At 34.5% G+C, this 17351-nt stretch overlaps 1 protein-coding gene across 1 annotated transcript; it reads left to right on the forward strand.

Annotated features, from left to right (window-relative positions):
- Positions 1-17: 17 nt before the first annotated feature.
- On the forward strand, positions 18-17225 carry LOC128224950 (GATOR complex protein NPRL3-like). Its single transcript, XM_052935055.1, has 15 exons — positions 18-152; positions 1595-1649; positions 1838-1873; positions 2164-2242; positions 3886-3999; positions 4300-4453; positions 5669-5744; positions 9424-9538; positions 10501-10535; positions 10726-10882; positions 11235-11341; positions 11868-11997; positions 12166-12370; positions 13747-13981; positions 14386-17225. Exons 1-15 carry the CDS (start codon positions 29-31, stop codon positions 14525-14527), a joined length of 1764 nt encoding a protein of 587 aa, XP_052791015.1. The 5' UTR covers positions 18-28; the 3' UTR covers positions 14528-17225.
- Positions 17226-17351: the final 126 nt, after the last annotated feature.

Below are 17351 nucleotides of genomic sequence, written 5' to 3' on the forward strand. Positions count from 1 at the left end.
AATATTTGTCATGACCTTTGACCCAAAAATGTCTGACAAGACTGATCAGAATGAATTATTGTCTATTCTGTTTGTTACGTCGGGAACCAGGGGCGATCGACTTCTTTTTAAATATCCCTTAGACACACAATTCCGGAAAGCTTCAGGAAAAGGTTATTACACCTTATTATGATTGGCCACCACAACAATTTTGTACACCCTATTTCGGATACAAAGTTTTTCGAATCTATAATGAAAAGGATTGCAGTCCATGCTATAATAATAATAATAAAATGCAAGTGTTTGAGCTTAATTACACGAGACGATTGTCTATAGTTTCCAAAAAAACAAGTGCCAGATGTTGTCAAGCAGTAGGATGTATGTACATAGCCACAATAATGGGCGTTCAGGGAAACGTTATAAATATCATTTGGACAATTTCTAGCCACAATAATGCGCATATAGGGAACTTTTTTTAAACATCTAAATTTTTATTTATCAGAGAAAAGCATGCTCGACCCTGAAGGGGTCCGCTGGTCTTCATATATAGTAAATTCTTTATCCACACAGAACCCGGGCTTTGCTAATTTGCATATTACTAACCAAGTAAACATATGTACTATGAACGTGAACCCTGCCAAGTTTACAGTTTGTTATAAAACAATCAACAATATTTTTTAACTTGTGTTAAAAAATTGTTTACAGCCAGTAGAAATACCTCATAACAGGAAGGTACTGGCTAGCAACTGGCATTTTAACATGCCTCATATTAAATTTTATTTTAATGTTTGTTTTTTTTCTGAATTTTTTTTACAAAGTGTCAATAAAGTTTTGGGCTTCAATTTTATCTCTGAAAAAACTCCTGATATGGTGACACCATCACTATTCACTGCTCTTAATTGTTATGAATTTATGGCAGTGAGTATTTGACACAAGTCTGCCATTACCTAATTTTGTAAAAAGGCTTCTAGGCTTTCATTGTATTGACTATATATACAACCCTTATCAAAATAATTATATATTATCATGATTTTAGTATTCTCCTTATCATGTATTCACTGTGAAAGGTTAACCAATTCAAAACTCATCAAAAAAGCTCACAACATATAATTATTTGGACTGATTCAGCCCAAAACAATGCAGTGCCTACATTGAGAGCTGCTTATGGTAATATATTACCGTAGTTCATAAAAGTGGAATGCCAGGTGTGTTTAGGATTTTTGGTAATGGTAGACTTGTGGTGTCCATACCCCCTGCCTTTAACTCAATGGTGAATGCAGTGCCCTGATTTTAAGCGCCACCATTGATATATAATTCATATTTTTTATCAGAAGCTATTTCAATGTTTGATTAATATCTTACATTTAATTGACCATGTCTTAATGGGTTTTTTTTAAAGAAGAAAGCATTGAAAATTTAATAAAAATCGAATATAAGGTGCATGCCCCCCTAAAAATTGCCTTGTAGAACTTTTTTGAAAATATCATTGATAGAATATACCAAAATAGTTCATTGCAGCCAAATTTTTCCTCATAATTGTATGTAATATTTAACATGTACTGGTATACTGCTATTGTGAATCTTAATTTTGTATTTTTATACTAATTTTTTGCAGGACGACCTAAGAATCCATATGCTGTTCAGGTTTCCGAAGATTTCAAAGGCCTCAAGTATGTATGACAATTGGTTGTTTGGAAACAAATTATTGGTTGGAGGGGAGGTTGTTTTTTCTCACTCCTTTGTTAATGTGTTTACTGTATTTATTACAACATAACAATAAAAACAGCCCCCCGCCCCCCCCCCCCCAACACACAAACGCACATGTTGTGACTATTTGTGAAAAAAACTTATTTTCCAGAGAGCAGTTAACCAGTAGCGATGGGATCCTAGCAGGGTAAATAAATTCTTTCAAAACCTCAGCATTTAACCAGAGATAAAAGCGCTTGAGCCCAACCAGGGGTATTTTTTTTATGACCTTACAAAACTGACACCAGTATTGGATTCCACCTAGAAAATATTTTCAAGAGAAATACAGGGAAGTATCGGCTAGCTGTCTGATGAATTAAAAGATGTAAAAATATGATAGAATGATTTAGTTTAAAGTTTAAACTAAACTAATATTTGTAGTCTATATTTTTTTAGACTATCACTGTCATTAGTTATAATTATAGTGTTTTTTTGCAGACTCTCAGATGTTACACTGGCTAATTTTCTTGGAGTAAAATCTGTTTTATGCGGCCAGAAGTTCAATGTAAAAATAGAGGTACTTATACATAATTGTTTTTATGTTGCTTAAATATTGTACTGACCAGTCATCAGTTTTTAGTTTCTTCTTTAATTCTATAAATTTATATTCCTCTACTACTATGATATAAACTTGTTCTTGCGTTATAACTATTGCCAATTGTTTCAATTTTGCAAGGCCCTTTTGTGATTTTTAGCTCACCTGAGCACAAAGTGCTCAAGGTGAGCTATTGTGATCGCCGTGTGTCTGTTGTCCGTCGTCAACAATTTGACTGTGAACACTCTAGAGGTAACAATTTGGGCACAATCTTAATGAAACTTAGTCAGAATGTTACCCTCAATAAAATCTTGGACGAGTTTGATATGGGTCATCTGGGATTAAAAACTAGGTCACCAGGTCAAATTAAAGGAAAAGCTTGTTAACACTATAGAGGTCACATTTATGACTGTATCTTCAGGAAACTTTGTCAGAATATTAATATTAATAATCTCTAGGCCAAGTTCGAATCTGGGTCATGTGCGGTCAAAAACTAGGTCACCAGGTCAAATTGAAGGGAAAGCTTGTTAACACTCTAGAGGTCACATATATGACTTATCTTCATGAAAGTTGGTCAGAATGTTTATATTAATAATCTCTAAGTCAAGTTTGAATCTGGGTCATGTGTGGTCAAAAACTAGGTCATTAGGTCAAATCATAGGAAAAGCTTGTTAGCACTCTAGAGGTCACATTTATTACTGTATGTTCATGAAATTGTCAGAATGTTTATATTGATTAGCTCTAGGCCAAGTTCGAATCTGGGTCATGTGCGATCAAAAACTAGGTCACCAGGTCAAATAATAGGAAAAATATGTTAACCCTCTAGAGGCCACATTTATGACCATATGTTCATGGAACTTGATCAAAATGTTATTCTTGATGATCTTTAGGTAGAATTTGAAACTGGGTAATCAGTTGTCAAAAACCAGGCCATGAGCAAATCATAGAAAAACTTTGTAAACACTGTAGAGGTTACATTCTCTCTTTGATCACCATGAAACTATATCAGAATGTTTGTGTTTATGAAGTCTATGTCAAGTTTGAAACTTGGAGTTCAAAAACTAGGTCACAAAGTCAAATCATAGAAAACCTTGTTTAAACACTGTTGAGGCCATATTTTCTACTTTATATGAAACCTGGTCAGAATGTACTTACTACAGCAAGGTAAGGTTTGCAACTGGGTCATCCGTGATATTAAAAAATCATCGGTGATATTAAAAAAAAAACTTGGTCATTAGGAAGGATCTAACCCCCTGTCACAATTGCCTTTGCCCTGAAAACACTTATTTCACACTTGAATTGGATCAGGTGAGCGATACAGGCTTTTAGGGCCCTCTTTGGTTTGGGCCTGATTTACATGGTTTGCTATTATGATATTTATAATTGATTATTGGCAAATTTATTTCATCAAGATGCTTTAAATTCATAAGTGAATAGATTTTGAAAATATTGCAAAGTTATACTAACCTGCAGTATCATACATTCATTATATTACACACATACATATCAGAGTCTATGGACTGTTAGTGTATATGCAAATAATGAACCAAAGGAAGAAGTTACCTTTGGGTAAAATATTATACAAAGTGAACCCTTTCATTAATCCCCTTCCCCTTGTGTTTCAGGACTTACGGTTTGTTGGCTTTCCCCTGCTGCTGGAGGAAGGTCCGGACAAATCGGGGGCAGGGAACAAGTCTGGACACAAGATCCTTTCCTTCAACATCATGTTTGTGCTTCAGGTAACTGCAGGTTTGAGCCTTTGTGGGAAATGAACAACACAATGGGTAAAGTTTTTAGTTGATGATAGCTGGGTTTTCACATTTTATCAGTGTTCACTGTATCAAAGTAAGCATGCATTAGCTGTGTTGAAAACATCAAGTAGCTTGTTCAGAAATGATATAAGTTTGAATTTACGAAGTAAATAATTGACTATTTTCAGTCTTGATTGTATGCCAAATAAATCAAGATGTAGGACTAAATCAAGTAAATTCATATATAAAGGTGAAGCATTAATGTGAGTACTTCCTGTGTATTGCCAGGCTAGCTTTGGTCCGTGGGTGGTGTCGTGTTACCAGGACCTGGCCCAGCAGATCACTGTGGCCTTACGTCATGAGGAACGGCGCTGTCAGTACCTCTCTACACAGGCCAAAGTCATGACCACTGTACACGATGAGGTCACTTCACTTCCAGAAGGTGGGCATGAGATGGGGAGAAATGTTTGCTAATAATTGTGAAATGCTCCATACATTTTAAGCTCAACAATTCTAAGAATAAGGAGAGCTATCCTTCTCACCCTGGCATCTGCGTCACTCCTTGGTTAAGGTTTTTCATGTAAGCACCTTCAAGTCATTATATCAGCAAATGCATCATGTATTGCATTGAAACTCTAGATATGTGTCCCCAACTACCATATCCAACCTACTTTATTAATGAAGTCAATACAGATAACGCTATTTTAAATATGATGCAAATTATGGGCCTTTTTTTTATTCAACTCAGAAATTCTGATTTTGCATGTAAGCAAACAAAGGTTAAAAGTTAATGTATCAGCAACTACTTAATGTATTGCAATGAGACTTTATACAACAGTACTCAACCATCTAAACTACTTGAATGACCAACTGAGATAACTCTATTTTACATTTAGTGTAAATTAAGGCCCTTTTGTTTTTGGACTTTGAAATTCTGGTTATGTTTTTGCATGTTATCACTTTTCAATATTTCAGTAAATACATCGTGTAGTGTATTGAACATTGCCCAACTATCAAATCTCATTATTTACTCAAGTAAGATAATTAATGCTCATTTTTGCCCTTTATCATTTGATAATGAAATTCTGGTTACGGTTTTGCTTGTAAGCACACATACCTGGTAGGTTAATATGACAGCACTACTAGATGTATTGCATTGAGACTAAATACATTACTCAATGATCAAACATACTTAAATTATCAAGTTGATAATTCTATTTTGCATATCTATATATAATGTAAATTATAGCCCTTAATTATTCGACTGAGAAAATCTGGTTATGGTTTTGCACATTATCTAATTCTAAAGTGATCCACACAAGTTTCACAGAAAACTTAAATCTTAAACTTAAAATGGCTGATTAGTTGAAATCGCTGTCTCTGTGACAGGTTTTGTAATTAAAGTTGTTTTCTAGTCCTTTTTTTCTGTAAATAAGTTGAGGTATTGTGATAGCTTTGTTGTAGTTGTTGGCATTGTCAAGCAGAATCCACGGGCATAACTCTAACACCATCAAGCTATCCGATACAGACATGTCTAGCAAGGCCCATAACTATGGCTATAGTCTTCGTGTCGTTCTGCAGCTCTCTTGTGACTTCAAATAGATTTAAGTTGACTCTGTTTTAGAATTACACATTTTTATAAGAAAACTGTTTTCAGACATGATGTCCTCGCCATATGAGATCATCTTGCAAAAAAGTGAACTGGCAAAACAACTTAGCAATATATTTGAAAGGTAATGTTTTCCTTTGATAGTCAGGTGTAATGGCTTTTTATAGTGTTGCACTCCATGTAAAAATGCTCTGAATATCTAATAAGATGACAGTGCAGGGCTATTGCTTAGTTGATAGTTCAGAAGTATTTCTTATAATTAGATAAATATATGATGATAATACAGGGGTTTTGCTTTCAATATAATGATAGTGCAGGGGTATTACTTACAATACAATGATAGTGCAGGGTTTTTACTTCCAAAACCATGATAGTACAGGGGTTTTGCTTTCAATATAATGATAGTACAGGGGTATTACTTCCAATACAATGATAGTACAGGGGTATTACTTATAATATGATGATAGTACAGGGGTATTACTTACAATACAATGATATTGCAGAGGTATTACTTACAATACGATGATAGTGCAGGGTTATTACTTCCAATACAATGATATTGCAGAGGTATTACTTACAATACAATGATAGTGCAGAGGTATTACTTACAATACAATGATATTGCAGGGTTTTTACTTCCAATACAATGATATTGCAGAGGTATTACTTACAATATAATGATAGTGCAGGGGTATTACTTACAATATAATGATAGTGCAGGGGTATTACTTACAATACAATGATAGTGCAGGGGTATATACAATACAATGATAGTACAGAGGTATTACTTACAATACAATGATAGTACAGGGGTATTACTTACAATACAATGATAGTGCAGGGTTTTTACTTCCAAAACCATGATAGTAAAGAGGTATTACTTACAATATAATGATATTGCAGAGGTATTACTTACAATACGATGATAGTGCAGGGGTATTACTTACAATACAATGATAGTGCAGGGGTATTACTTACAATACAATGATATTGCAGAGGTATTACTTACAATACGATGATAGTACAGAGGTATTACTTACAATACAATGATAGTGCAGGGGTATTACTTACAATACGATGATAGTGCAGGGGTATTACTTATAATAAGATGATAGTGCAGGGGTATTACTTCCAATATGATTATAGTACAGGGGTATAACTTACAATACGATGATAGTACAGAGGTATTACTTACAATACAATGATAGTGCAGGGGTATTACTTACAATACGATGATAGTGCAGGGGTATTACTTATAATAAGATGATAGTACAGGGGTATTACTTACAATATGATTATAGTACAGGGGTATAACTTACAATACGATGATAGTGCAGGGGTATTACTTACAATATAATGATAGTACAGGGGTATTACTTACAATACAATGATATTGCAGAGGTATTACTTACAATACGATGATAGTGCAGGGGTATTACTTATAATAAGATGATAGTGCAGGGGTATTACTTCCAATAAAATGATAGTACAGGGGTATTACTTACAATATGATTATAGTACAGGGGTATAACTTACAATACAATGATAGTACAGGGGTATTACTTACAATATAATGATAGTACAGGGGTATTACTTACAATACAATGATATTGCAGAGGTATTACTTACAATACGATGATAGTGCAGGGGTATTACTTATAATAAGATGATAGTGCAGGGGTATTACTTCCAATAAAATGATAGTACAGGGGTATTACTTACAATATGATTATAGTACAGGGGTATAACTTACAATACGATGATAGTGCAGGGGTATTACTTCCAATACAATGATAGTACAGGGGTATTACTTACAATAAGATGATAGTACAGGGGTATTACTTACAATACAATGATATTGCAGGGGTATTACTTACAATATAATGATAGTCCAGGAGTATTACTTTGAATAAGATGATAGTGCAGCGATATTACTTACAATACGATGATAGTACAGGGGTGTTACTTACAATACGATGATAGTACTGGGGTATTTCTTACAAAACGATGATAGTGCAGGGGTATTACTTACAATAAGATGATAGTGCAGGGGTATTACTTCCAATACAATGATAGTGCAGGGGTATTACTTACAATAAGATGATAGTACAGGGGTATTACTTACAATACAATGATAGTGTAGGGGTATTACTTACAATATAATGATAGTCCAGGGGTATTACTTAGAATAAGATGATAGTGCAGGGATATTACTTACAATAAGATGATAGTACAGGGGTATTACTTACAATACGATGATAGTACTGGGGTATTTCTTACAATACGATGATAGTACAGGGGTATTACTTCCAATAAAATGATAGTGCAGGGGTATTACTTCCAATACAATGATAGTGCAGGGGTATTACTTCCAATACAACGATAGTACAGGGTTATTACTTTCAATAAGATGATAGTGCAGGGGTATTACTTACAATAAGATGATAGTGCAGGGGTATTACTTACAATAAGATGATAGTACAGGGGTATTACTTACAATAAGATGATAGTGCAGGGGTATTATTTACAATACGATGATAGTGCAGGGGTATTACTTACAATACAATGATAGTGCAGGGGTATATACAATACAATGATAGTACAGAGGTATTACTTACAATACAATGATAGTACAGGGGTATTACTTACAATACAATGATAGTACAGGGGTATTACTTACAATAAGATGATAGTACAGGGGTATTACTTACAATACAATGATATTGCAGGGGTATTACTTACAATATAATGATAGTCCAGGAGTATTACTTTGAATAAGATGATAGTGCAGGGATATTACTTACAATACGATGATAGTACAGGGGTGTTACTTACAATACGATGATAGTACAGGGGTATTTCTTACAATACGATGATAGTGCAGGGGTATTACTTCCAATACAATGATAGTGCAGGGGTATTACTTACAATAAGATGATAGTACAGGGGTATTACTTACAATACAATGATAGTGTAGGGGTATTACTTACAATATAATGATAGTCCAGGGGTATTACTTAGAATAAGATGATAGTGCAGGGATATTACTTACAATACGATGATAGTACAGGGGTATTACTTACAATACGATGATAGTACTGGGGTATTCTTACAATACGATGATAGTACAGGGGTATTACTTACAATAAAATGATAGTGCAGGGGTATTACTTCCAATACAATGATAGTGCAGGGGTATTACTTCCAATACAACGATAGTACAGGGTTATTACTTACAATAAGATGATAGTGCAGGGGTATTACTTACAATAAGATGATAGTGCAGGGGTTTTGCTTTCAATATAATGATAGTACAGGGGTATTACTTCCAATACAATGATAGTACAGGGGTATTATTTACAATACGATGATAGTGCAGGGGTATTACTTACAATAAGATGATAGTGCAGGGGTATTACTTACAATAAGATGATAGTGCAGGGGTATTACTTGCAATACAATGATAGTGCAGGGGTATTACTTACAACAAGATGATAGTGCAGGGGTATTACTTACAATTATATGATAGTGCAAAGGAGGTGCATGCAATTAGTTGAAAATGCAGAGGTTTTGCTTGCAATAATATTTAGTTAGATGCTAGTGCAGGGGTACTGCTTAGAATGAGATGATAGTGCAGGGTTTTGCTTACAATAATATTATTACATTGTTTGTTTACATTGATCAGATCAGTTACACACTTACACTATATGTTTTGATGACTGATGAGTTTAAATTTTCAAATTATGATGTGCTTACTTTATTCAACAACTCTATCTGGTCTATCACACCTTGTTTTTTAAAAGCATGAACTACCAGGGCCTGGCCCACTTCTATGTCAACAACTGGATTGAGGTGAATTTCTGTCTCCCATACAAGCTCCACTACCTCCAGGCTGGATATAAACCTTCCAAAAAAGAGGTAGTTCTCAATGAGGGACTTTCATGTTTTCTGCCCGAAGTAAATATTTCGAAATAATACACCAGCCAAGGAATATAGTAAAATAAAGGTCTTTATAATACATATATTTAATTAAAGGATCATTAAAATAATATTTGAGCCGCATCGTGCGATTTTGGGCCTTCGGACATAATGATTACAAATGAAATAATCATTAATTTAGTAAAAAATGCCAAAAATAATGATTTTTTCTATGTAAATCAATTTCTTCCAAACTTCTTTCTTTTTAAGATTTGTCATTGGTGCATCATTTTCTCGATAATTTATGACCATTGGTTTACTCATGTTTCCATAGCAACCATGGATTTCGTCCCGACATATTTTGACCGGAATACCGGTAATAGTCTGTGTTTAAAATGGCCAAATGTATTAAAAATACAAAAATGATTAATTATTTTTATCTTAATTAATGGTCCTTGAAGATTCTGTGATAAGAAAATAATCTAAATGATAAGCTAGTTGTTATATTGATACATTAAGTTTGCACTTCATTTGAATAATGTGCTTTCTTAACGACGTCAATTGAATGACGTCAAATTTAGTATTCAAAATGCGCAATACATGGACTTACTTGTAAGCACGTATCTTACGCAAGTTAAGTAATATCATCATGAAATTTTCAGAATATATTCCTGAAATATCATTTCATTCAAATACCTTAAAACATTGTAATAGCAAATATATGTCCGAAGGCCCAAAATCGCGCGACGCTGCTCATTTAAAGGTAGTGCTTTGTGATGAAATTTAGTTTGAGATTTAAAGTCAGCTTAAATTGAATTATACAGTGATAAAGATTTAAGACCTGTTCAAATCAAAATTAAATCAAATCAAATTTTATTTTCAGTCGGTATGACATAACAGAGAAAACATTAGCTATGAATAGCTATTGACCGATGTTATGGATGTATTCTTATATTTTTCAGCCAGACTATTATACTAAGTGCCTTAAATCATTGAGGTAAGTTCAAAAAACAAATATAAACATACAAATAAGTACTTTTTAAGGCCTGTTCTGTAAAATTAATTCTATGGCAATGTTCTCAGACTAAGTACTAGCGTATCTGTTTAAATTGTCAAATGTACACTATGTTCTGTATATGTAATAATTCTTAGGCATTTGCACATTGTTAATTCATGTATCCCTGCAGGCCATACCATGGATTGCTATTGCTCCAAGATGAGCAGGCATTGCTAGATTCACTGCCAATAGACTGTACCCCTGCCCTGGCCCGCCTCATTCAGGTGGCCAGCCCTGTACGCAGTCTCCAGACCCTGGCACTAGAGGCAGACCTCAGTCTTTTCCAGGTACTAGTAGCTTTTAATTGGTCATATACAGATGAAAAAATAATACTAATTATGCTTTTGTTCCTGACCAATTAATTCTTGTTCTTGTTAAAGCTATTGCTTGATCATTCTTGAATAGAAGACCTACTACTGCTAAACAAACTTCATCTACTGACTTAGATTTCTTTTTAGTGTGGCTGAAACTGGAAATTTGGCTTAAGACAAAAAATTGGTGCTTTTTTTAGCTCGGTCCTCACATGGTACTAGAATAAAACAGTGTAAAATAATCACATACTTGTATTGTAATTATCAGGTTTTCCATAGTTTTGATAACCTGTTTGATCTGTGAGTGTAATAGACCTACCTGTTACAGGTGTTTCAGCTGGTATGTCACCTGGTGTACTGGGCAAAGGCTGTGATTATCTACCCTCTGTGTGAGACAAACATCTATGCTCTCTCTCCTAACGCTAACACACATGTGTGAGTACATGGCTGTCATCTGAGACAGGGTGGATCTGTTTTCCTGACTGAATCTCTATATGTAGAATGTATCATGAGTCATCATATAATAAATACACAATTTTATACAGGTAATCAGGAAATTTGTCGGTAAAGATACTTTTGTGTGTTACTAACATATTTCCTGAATGAGGGGAATGAAATTGTCTATTACGAGTCTTTATATATCATGCTTTTCAAGTTAAAAATAAGAAAAAGACCAACCTGTTTCACCCGTGCTGCTGAAAAGCTGAATATATAATAAAAGCAATTCCATTTCAGCTGCTTCATACATTGCAGAACATTAGTACCCAGAATAATTCAAAACAATGAAGTACTAGAATCTGATAGTTTTAATTTTGTTTACCTTGTCCCAATTTCTTGAAACATATTGGGTTTCTTATAACATGATCATGCTAATCGCGCATAAAAGATACAAATAAAAATATTCCAAGAAAATATTTCACAGTACAGTATGTTTCTTAATAGAATTTATCAATCCCACCAGATTGTCAAAGCTAGTTGATGAGTTTACCCAGCAGTTCCCGGGCCGGTCTCTGCCTGTCCAGTTGGCAGAGTTCTCCTTCCCCACCACCCTCCGGGAGACACAGACTGCTATCAGGATGCCCGGCAGTACGGTAGGTCACCCTCATAAAATATAGTTACAAAACATTGGCTGTCTTAAGTTTGAGCATGTTAAGTTACCACTTAAAACAATGTGCTTCAAAAGAATGAAATATGATCAGTTTTTAAGACCTTACTTTAGTAAGACTTTCCGTACATTCTACATAACCATTTTGTTACAGGACCTGATGGTTCAGATCGTGATCTGGATGCTGCAGCACCACCTTCTCATTCAGCTACACACGTACATATTCTTTGTGCCACCCGTGAAGGCTCGAGGACGTAAGGGTTGGGCAGAGGAGGCACCCAGGATTCCTGAACTGCAGGACCGGTCTGTGATAGAGGGAGGCCTGCAGCGGTCTCCTAGCTTCTCAGATGCTGCCTCAGGTGAGCTAGAGTTGAACGGTAGGAGAAACCCATAGGACCCATGATTCAACTGGATTGGTCTATCACAGAATAAAGGAAGGGCTTTCAGATTGGTTTTAACTGCGAGTTTGAGTGGAGTTTATTCGTTAAGACACTGTTTATCCGAAGTTTTTGGGACTGAGATAACAGTTTGGTTTACCAATAAATCGGATTAACAATTATTAGAAACTGACAGCGTTCATGAATAATTGATGACAAATGTATTTAACGTGAAGATTGCAATGTCAGCCTAATGTTACCTACATGTTGTAGTATATACATGGGCAGTTCTTAAAGTTTGCGAACTGGAGCCAAAAATAATTATTAATGTGAACAATATAAGATATTCAATTTGTCATTCAGTATATTCTGAAGAAGAAATGAAAATTTCATTTAAAAATATTGATTAGAAAAGTTTTAACAACAATCCCTTTCTACTCGGAGCAATCTAACACATCATGTGATGAATAAATGCGAATTATTTCAAAGACTGTAATCTGCCCATATGTTTACTAGGCTCTTATTGTATGTTTTTCTTCATCATTTTCTATTATGAAATTATAATCATCAGTTAATTGTTTAGATTTCAAACTATTTTCTTGTCTTATTATGTTAGTTTAATTGTTGCAGGAAATGCTCATGAAAACTCATAAAAGACTCATTTAAAAAGAGTTCCAAGGTCAGAAACCTTTCACTTTAAGGCAGTTGAAAATTATACCTTATTTGGATAAAACATATGCACATTCCTATCAAATGTAAAAATGATAAGGTGTAAGGGGTAAATGTTAAGAATAAACTGTAAAACATTTTATGACAAGGATTTTTGCCTCTCTTTTATCTCTGATGAGTTTCCCAATCCCATTAAGATCTTATAAAGCACATTTAAATTCTGTTCCATGTTTCAAGAGGTACCAGTATTCTTGTTACCGAATATCAATTTTATCGAAGTTTTGTTTTATATGAATTTGTATCATGCAAACCAAGCTTTAAGTATTTCATAAACCAAAACTTTTACCAAGTGCTCCACTTTCCATACCCTTAGTTTCCTTAGCAACATTTACTAGAATACAATATAGTCCTATCTTTACAATCTGCTTTTGTTTTAAATGTCCTTAAAAGATTACTTTTTGAGAAGTTAGATCGACATAACATGATAAATTTATATTTGAAAGTAAAGAGGCAGTCCACAAACTTTATGAACAGTCCTCGTACATGTTTTTAGGTTCTTGAATGTAGAAGAAAACCTATTTACAATATATTTATGCTATTCCAAGCCAACAAGCATTTGAAGATAGTCTGCGACAATTGATCAACAAACATCATTGTGCCAGATTACCATAACACTACCTGTATTTCAGTTACAAGCGACGAGAGTATCACTTTGAGTACCCCGGGGATGTTGGTTGCTCAGATGTCGAAGTCCCCATCAACAGAGTTTACTGTGGATGGCTCCACCTCCCTCTTGTCAGAGGAGAGTAAGGCCTACTGGCTCATGCAAGAGTCTGTGTTTTCGGACTTATCCATGGAGGAGAAGGACTGCATATTGAAAGTCCCTGCCGCCAAAAACCTGGATGACCTTCGCATGTTTGCCAGGTATGATCAAATGTGGCTGCATTTTATTTCCTAATTGCTTGTAATGAAACAAATATCAATTCCATTTTGGCTCTTAATTTTCAACCAAAAATTATGGGTTATAGAATGGGGAATAACCGGGCTGTTGGGCAGGCGTGCATTAACATTTCTGCATTAAAGTTTTTATACAATGTCATTAAGTCAATAGTTTTTATCCAACTGTTATAAAACTTTGTCAGAATGCTTGTCTGCATGTTGTCTTGAACACTTGTGGATATGGGTTACCGTAGGTCAAAAAGTGGGTCACTAGGTCAAATCTTAGTAAATTTTCCCATGGCATAAATTAAATTAAAAATATAAACAATGGTCTTGTTAAATTCCTGTGATAGTCGAATAGATATAAATTTTGCTCATTTCTGTTTTAGACTATTTCCATATTTCTGTGGAAAGAGCCATATTGAAGAAGTCATGTACTTTGAGAATCTGCGACGGTCCCAACTCATAACATTGATAGAGAAGTTTAAGGAAGTTCTCATACTGTGCACATATAAGGACCCCGTGTCATGAACTTGACTTCTAAACAGGGAATCATTTGTAGTACTGAGATGATCAAGGTTATGGAACTTGACTTGTGAACAGGGAATCATACAATGTACTGAGATAAAGCAGTGTCTGAAGCATCACTGGTTAACAGGCAACCCAACAAAAAGTACTGAGATGAACCAGTGTCTTGAACTTTCCTAGTGAACAGGGAACCAAACAAACAGTACCGAGTGAACCAGGATCTTGAATATTTCAAGTGAACAGACAACCAAACAAACAGTACTGAGTGAACCAGGATCTTGAATATTTATAGTGAACAGGCAACCAAACAAACACTACTGAGTCAACCAGGATCTTGAATATTCAAAGAGAACAGGCAACCAAACAAACACTACTGAGTGAACCAGGATCTTGAATATTCCAAGAGAATAGGGAACCAAACAAACAGTACTGAGATGAAGCAGGATCTTGAATATTCCAAGTGAACAGGGAACCAAACAAACACTACTGAGTGAACCAGGATCTTGAATATTTCAAGGGAACAGGGAACCAAACAAACAGTACTGAGAGAACCAGGATCTTGAATATTCCAAGAGAACAGGGAACCAAACAAACAGTACTGAGATGAAGCAGGATCTTGAATATTCCTAGTGAACAGGCAACCAAACAAACAATACTGAGTGAACCAGGATATTGAACATTTCTAGTGAACAGGGAACCAAACAATCAGTTTTTAGATTAAACAGAGTCTTAATCATTTTTGGTGAACTTGAAAGGAAACCAAGCAATATGTACTGGTACCGAAATCTTCAAGATACAGCAATGCTACACTGCAATTATGCCTTCTCACATTGTAGTGTAGGTCTTTGCAAAATGACAGTGAATCATTGAAAGTGACCAAAGGTGCTTTGATAATACATATGCATTGATTTAAACACTGTCTACTTAAGTGAAAAAAGTTAAAATAATCCATGTAAACGTTGAAACTGTGTCAATAACTCACCAAGACATTATACTGGCTTGCCATACAGAAAATTTCTGCAGCTTATATATAAAACAGGTTAATAAGTTTGGTTGATGATATCCAAAATGGTCAATATTTATCCAATAATTACTGTTACTAGTAACCAATCCAATTATATAAATCTGCAAACTCGCCAAAAGATAACCTGTGGACAACTTCTTTCAGATTTATACAATTGGCTGCTGAATATTGCCATTTTCATGCCACAAATTGGCAAAGTTTTGTTCTCAAATTAAATTTACTTGGAGGTGCCATACAATGAATACTGTTTATGTTGTTCTGAACCAGACGATGGGTAGTTGGCTTATGCAGACATATTTTTATAGGACAATCCTAACAAAAACATAAGGCTAAGGTTGTCTCGCTAAAATATTTCTACTGTCTTACATGGCGATAATGTTTCACAAAATATGTCAGTCAATTTTTGATGGTACTTGCATTTCTAGTTTAAATAGTAAAACATTTCTAACTATGTTCGGAGAGTTGAAATACAAAACTAGATTAGTAGAAATTCTGCAAATCCAATATGTCCCCTGTCAGGAGCACAAATTTAATACTATTTTTTTATGCAACAAAGTTTCATATGAATTTAATACCATTTTGTAATACATGGCAAACAATTGTAAAATATCACATTATATCATTGATTGCATCTATTCCTAACATATGTCAAGAAAAACATGAAAAAAAGAAAACATTTGAGATAAATATAGTTGTTATGCTTTTGCTAGGTCATTTGCGCAAATCAAACGTTGCTTAATGAAAGGATATAATCGAAGCGTGGTCCCGATTGTATGCTATTGCCGACTGAAATTCACAATGTGAATTAGATGATGGTTTGACATTCATTGGCCATTACTCATAATACACAATGTGAAGTACTTGTTTATAAAGAAACCCAAATGAGCTATTATCAACATACCATGTTCAACCCACTTGCTAACAATTGGAAAAGTAATGTTTTGAGTTTGAGGGGATGTTCAAATTGATTTGGTTCAAATTTTAGAGCCGCAAATAGAGTTAAAAGTGTGATCTGACTGTTGATCAAATTAAGTCACAATATTATTCCCATACACATTGAAGAAAAGGTTGGTAAAGATTGGATAAGAATTAGAGTTGACAAAGTGAAATTGGTGAACATTTGCCTCTGGATTTATTTGTTTGATGTGGCTGTTGATCGAACTCGTCCAACATATTATATAAATAAGCATTGTAATCCAGTTTTGTCATGATGGGATAACAAATGATGATGTTAGGGAGTGGGCAAAAAAGTGTGACTCCAGGGACAATGACACGGGACAATATTATTTCTGATGTGTCTGCCATGCTAAGCATGCAACATTAAACGTGAGACTACAAAGTCTATACTAGTTTTATCCTAAGTCATGGGCAATAACTCTGGTCAAATTTGGATGCCTTCTTTAACTTAATATAAGCATAACTTCCATTGCTGAAAACATGTTCATATAAAAAAAAACTCATATAATTTAACAACCAGCCTGGGTTGGTTTGAACATGGCATATAAACAAACAATTGCAAGGGCATCATGAGTGTGAAGTTAATCACAAATGTAAACATGACCTGCATGGTGTAAGGGAGAAAATGAATTTTATCATGAGTAGCCTACAATTCAATGTTTTTAGCATTGTTTTATAACTCTCTTTTTTGATGGAAAAATAAATACTACATTTACTAAACTGTTGCTTTTGTATTGTGACCTTAATATCTAGATCAGATGCATTTCAGTTTTTTTTTTTATAAAAGGAACAGTTCACTCATGACAACTAAGATGCTTACTGTATAGATGTTATTTCGTTGCATGA

The sequence above is a fragment of the Mya arenaria genome, chromosome 2 (assembly GCF_026914265.1).
Source record: "Mya arenaria isolate MELC-2E11 chromosome 2, ASM2691426v1".
NCBI classification, from domain to species: domain Eukaryota; kingdom Metazoa; phylum Mollusca; class Bivalvia; order Myida; family Myidae; genus Mya; species Mya arenaria.

Excerpts from the sequence above, each read along its gene's own strand:
- LOC128224950 (XM_052935055.1), top strand. The coding sequence starts at position 29 with ATGTCTGACAAGACTGATCAGAATGAATTATTGTCTATTCTGTTTGTT. Across the intron at positions 4,000-4,299 it reads ACATCATGTTTGTGCTTCAG|GCTAGCTTTGGTCCGTGGGT; the intron begins GTAACTGCAGGT and ends GTGTATTGCCAG. Across the intron at positions 10,536-10,725 it reads AAGTGCCTTAAATCATTGAG|GCCATACCATGGATTGCTAT; the intron begins GTAAGTTCAAAA and ends GTATCCCTGCAG.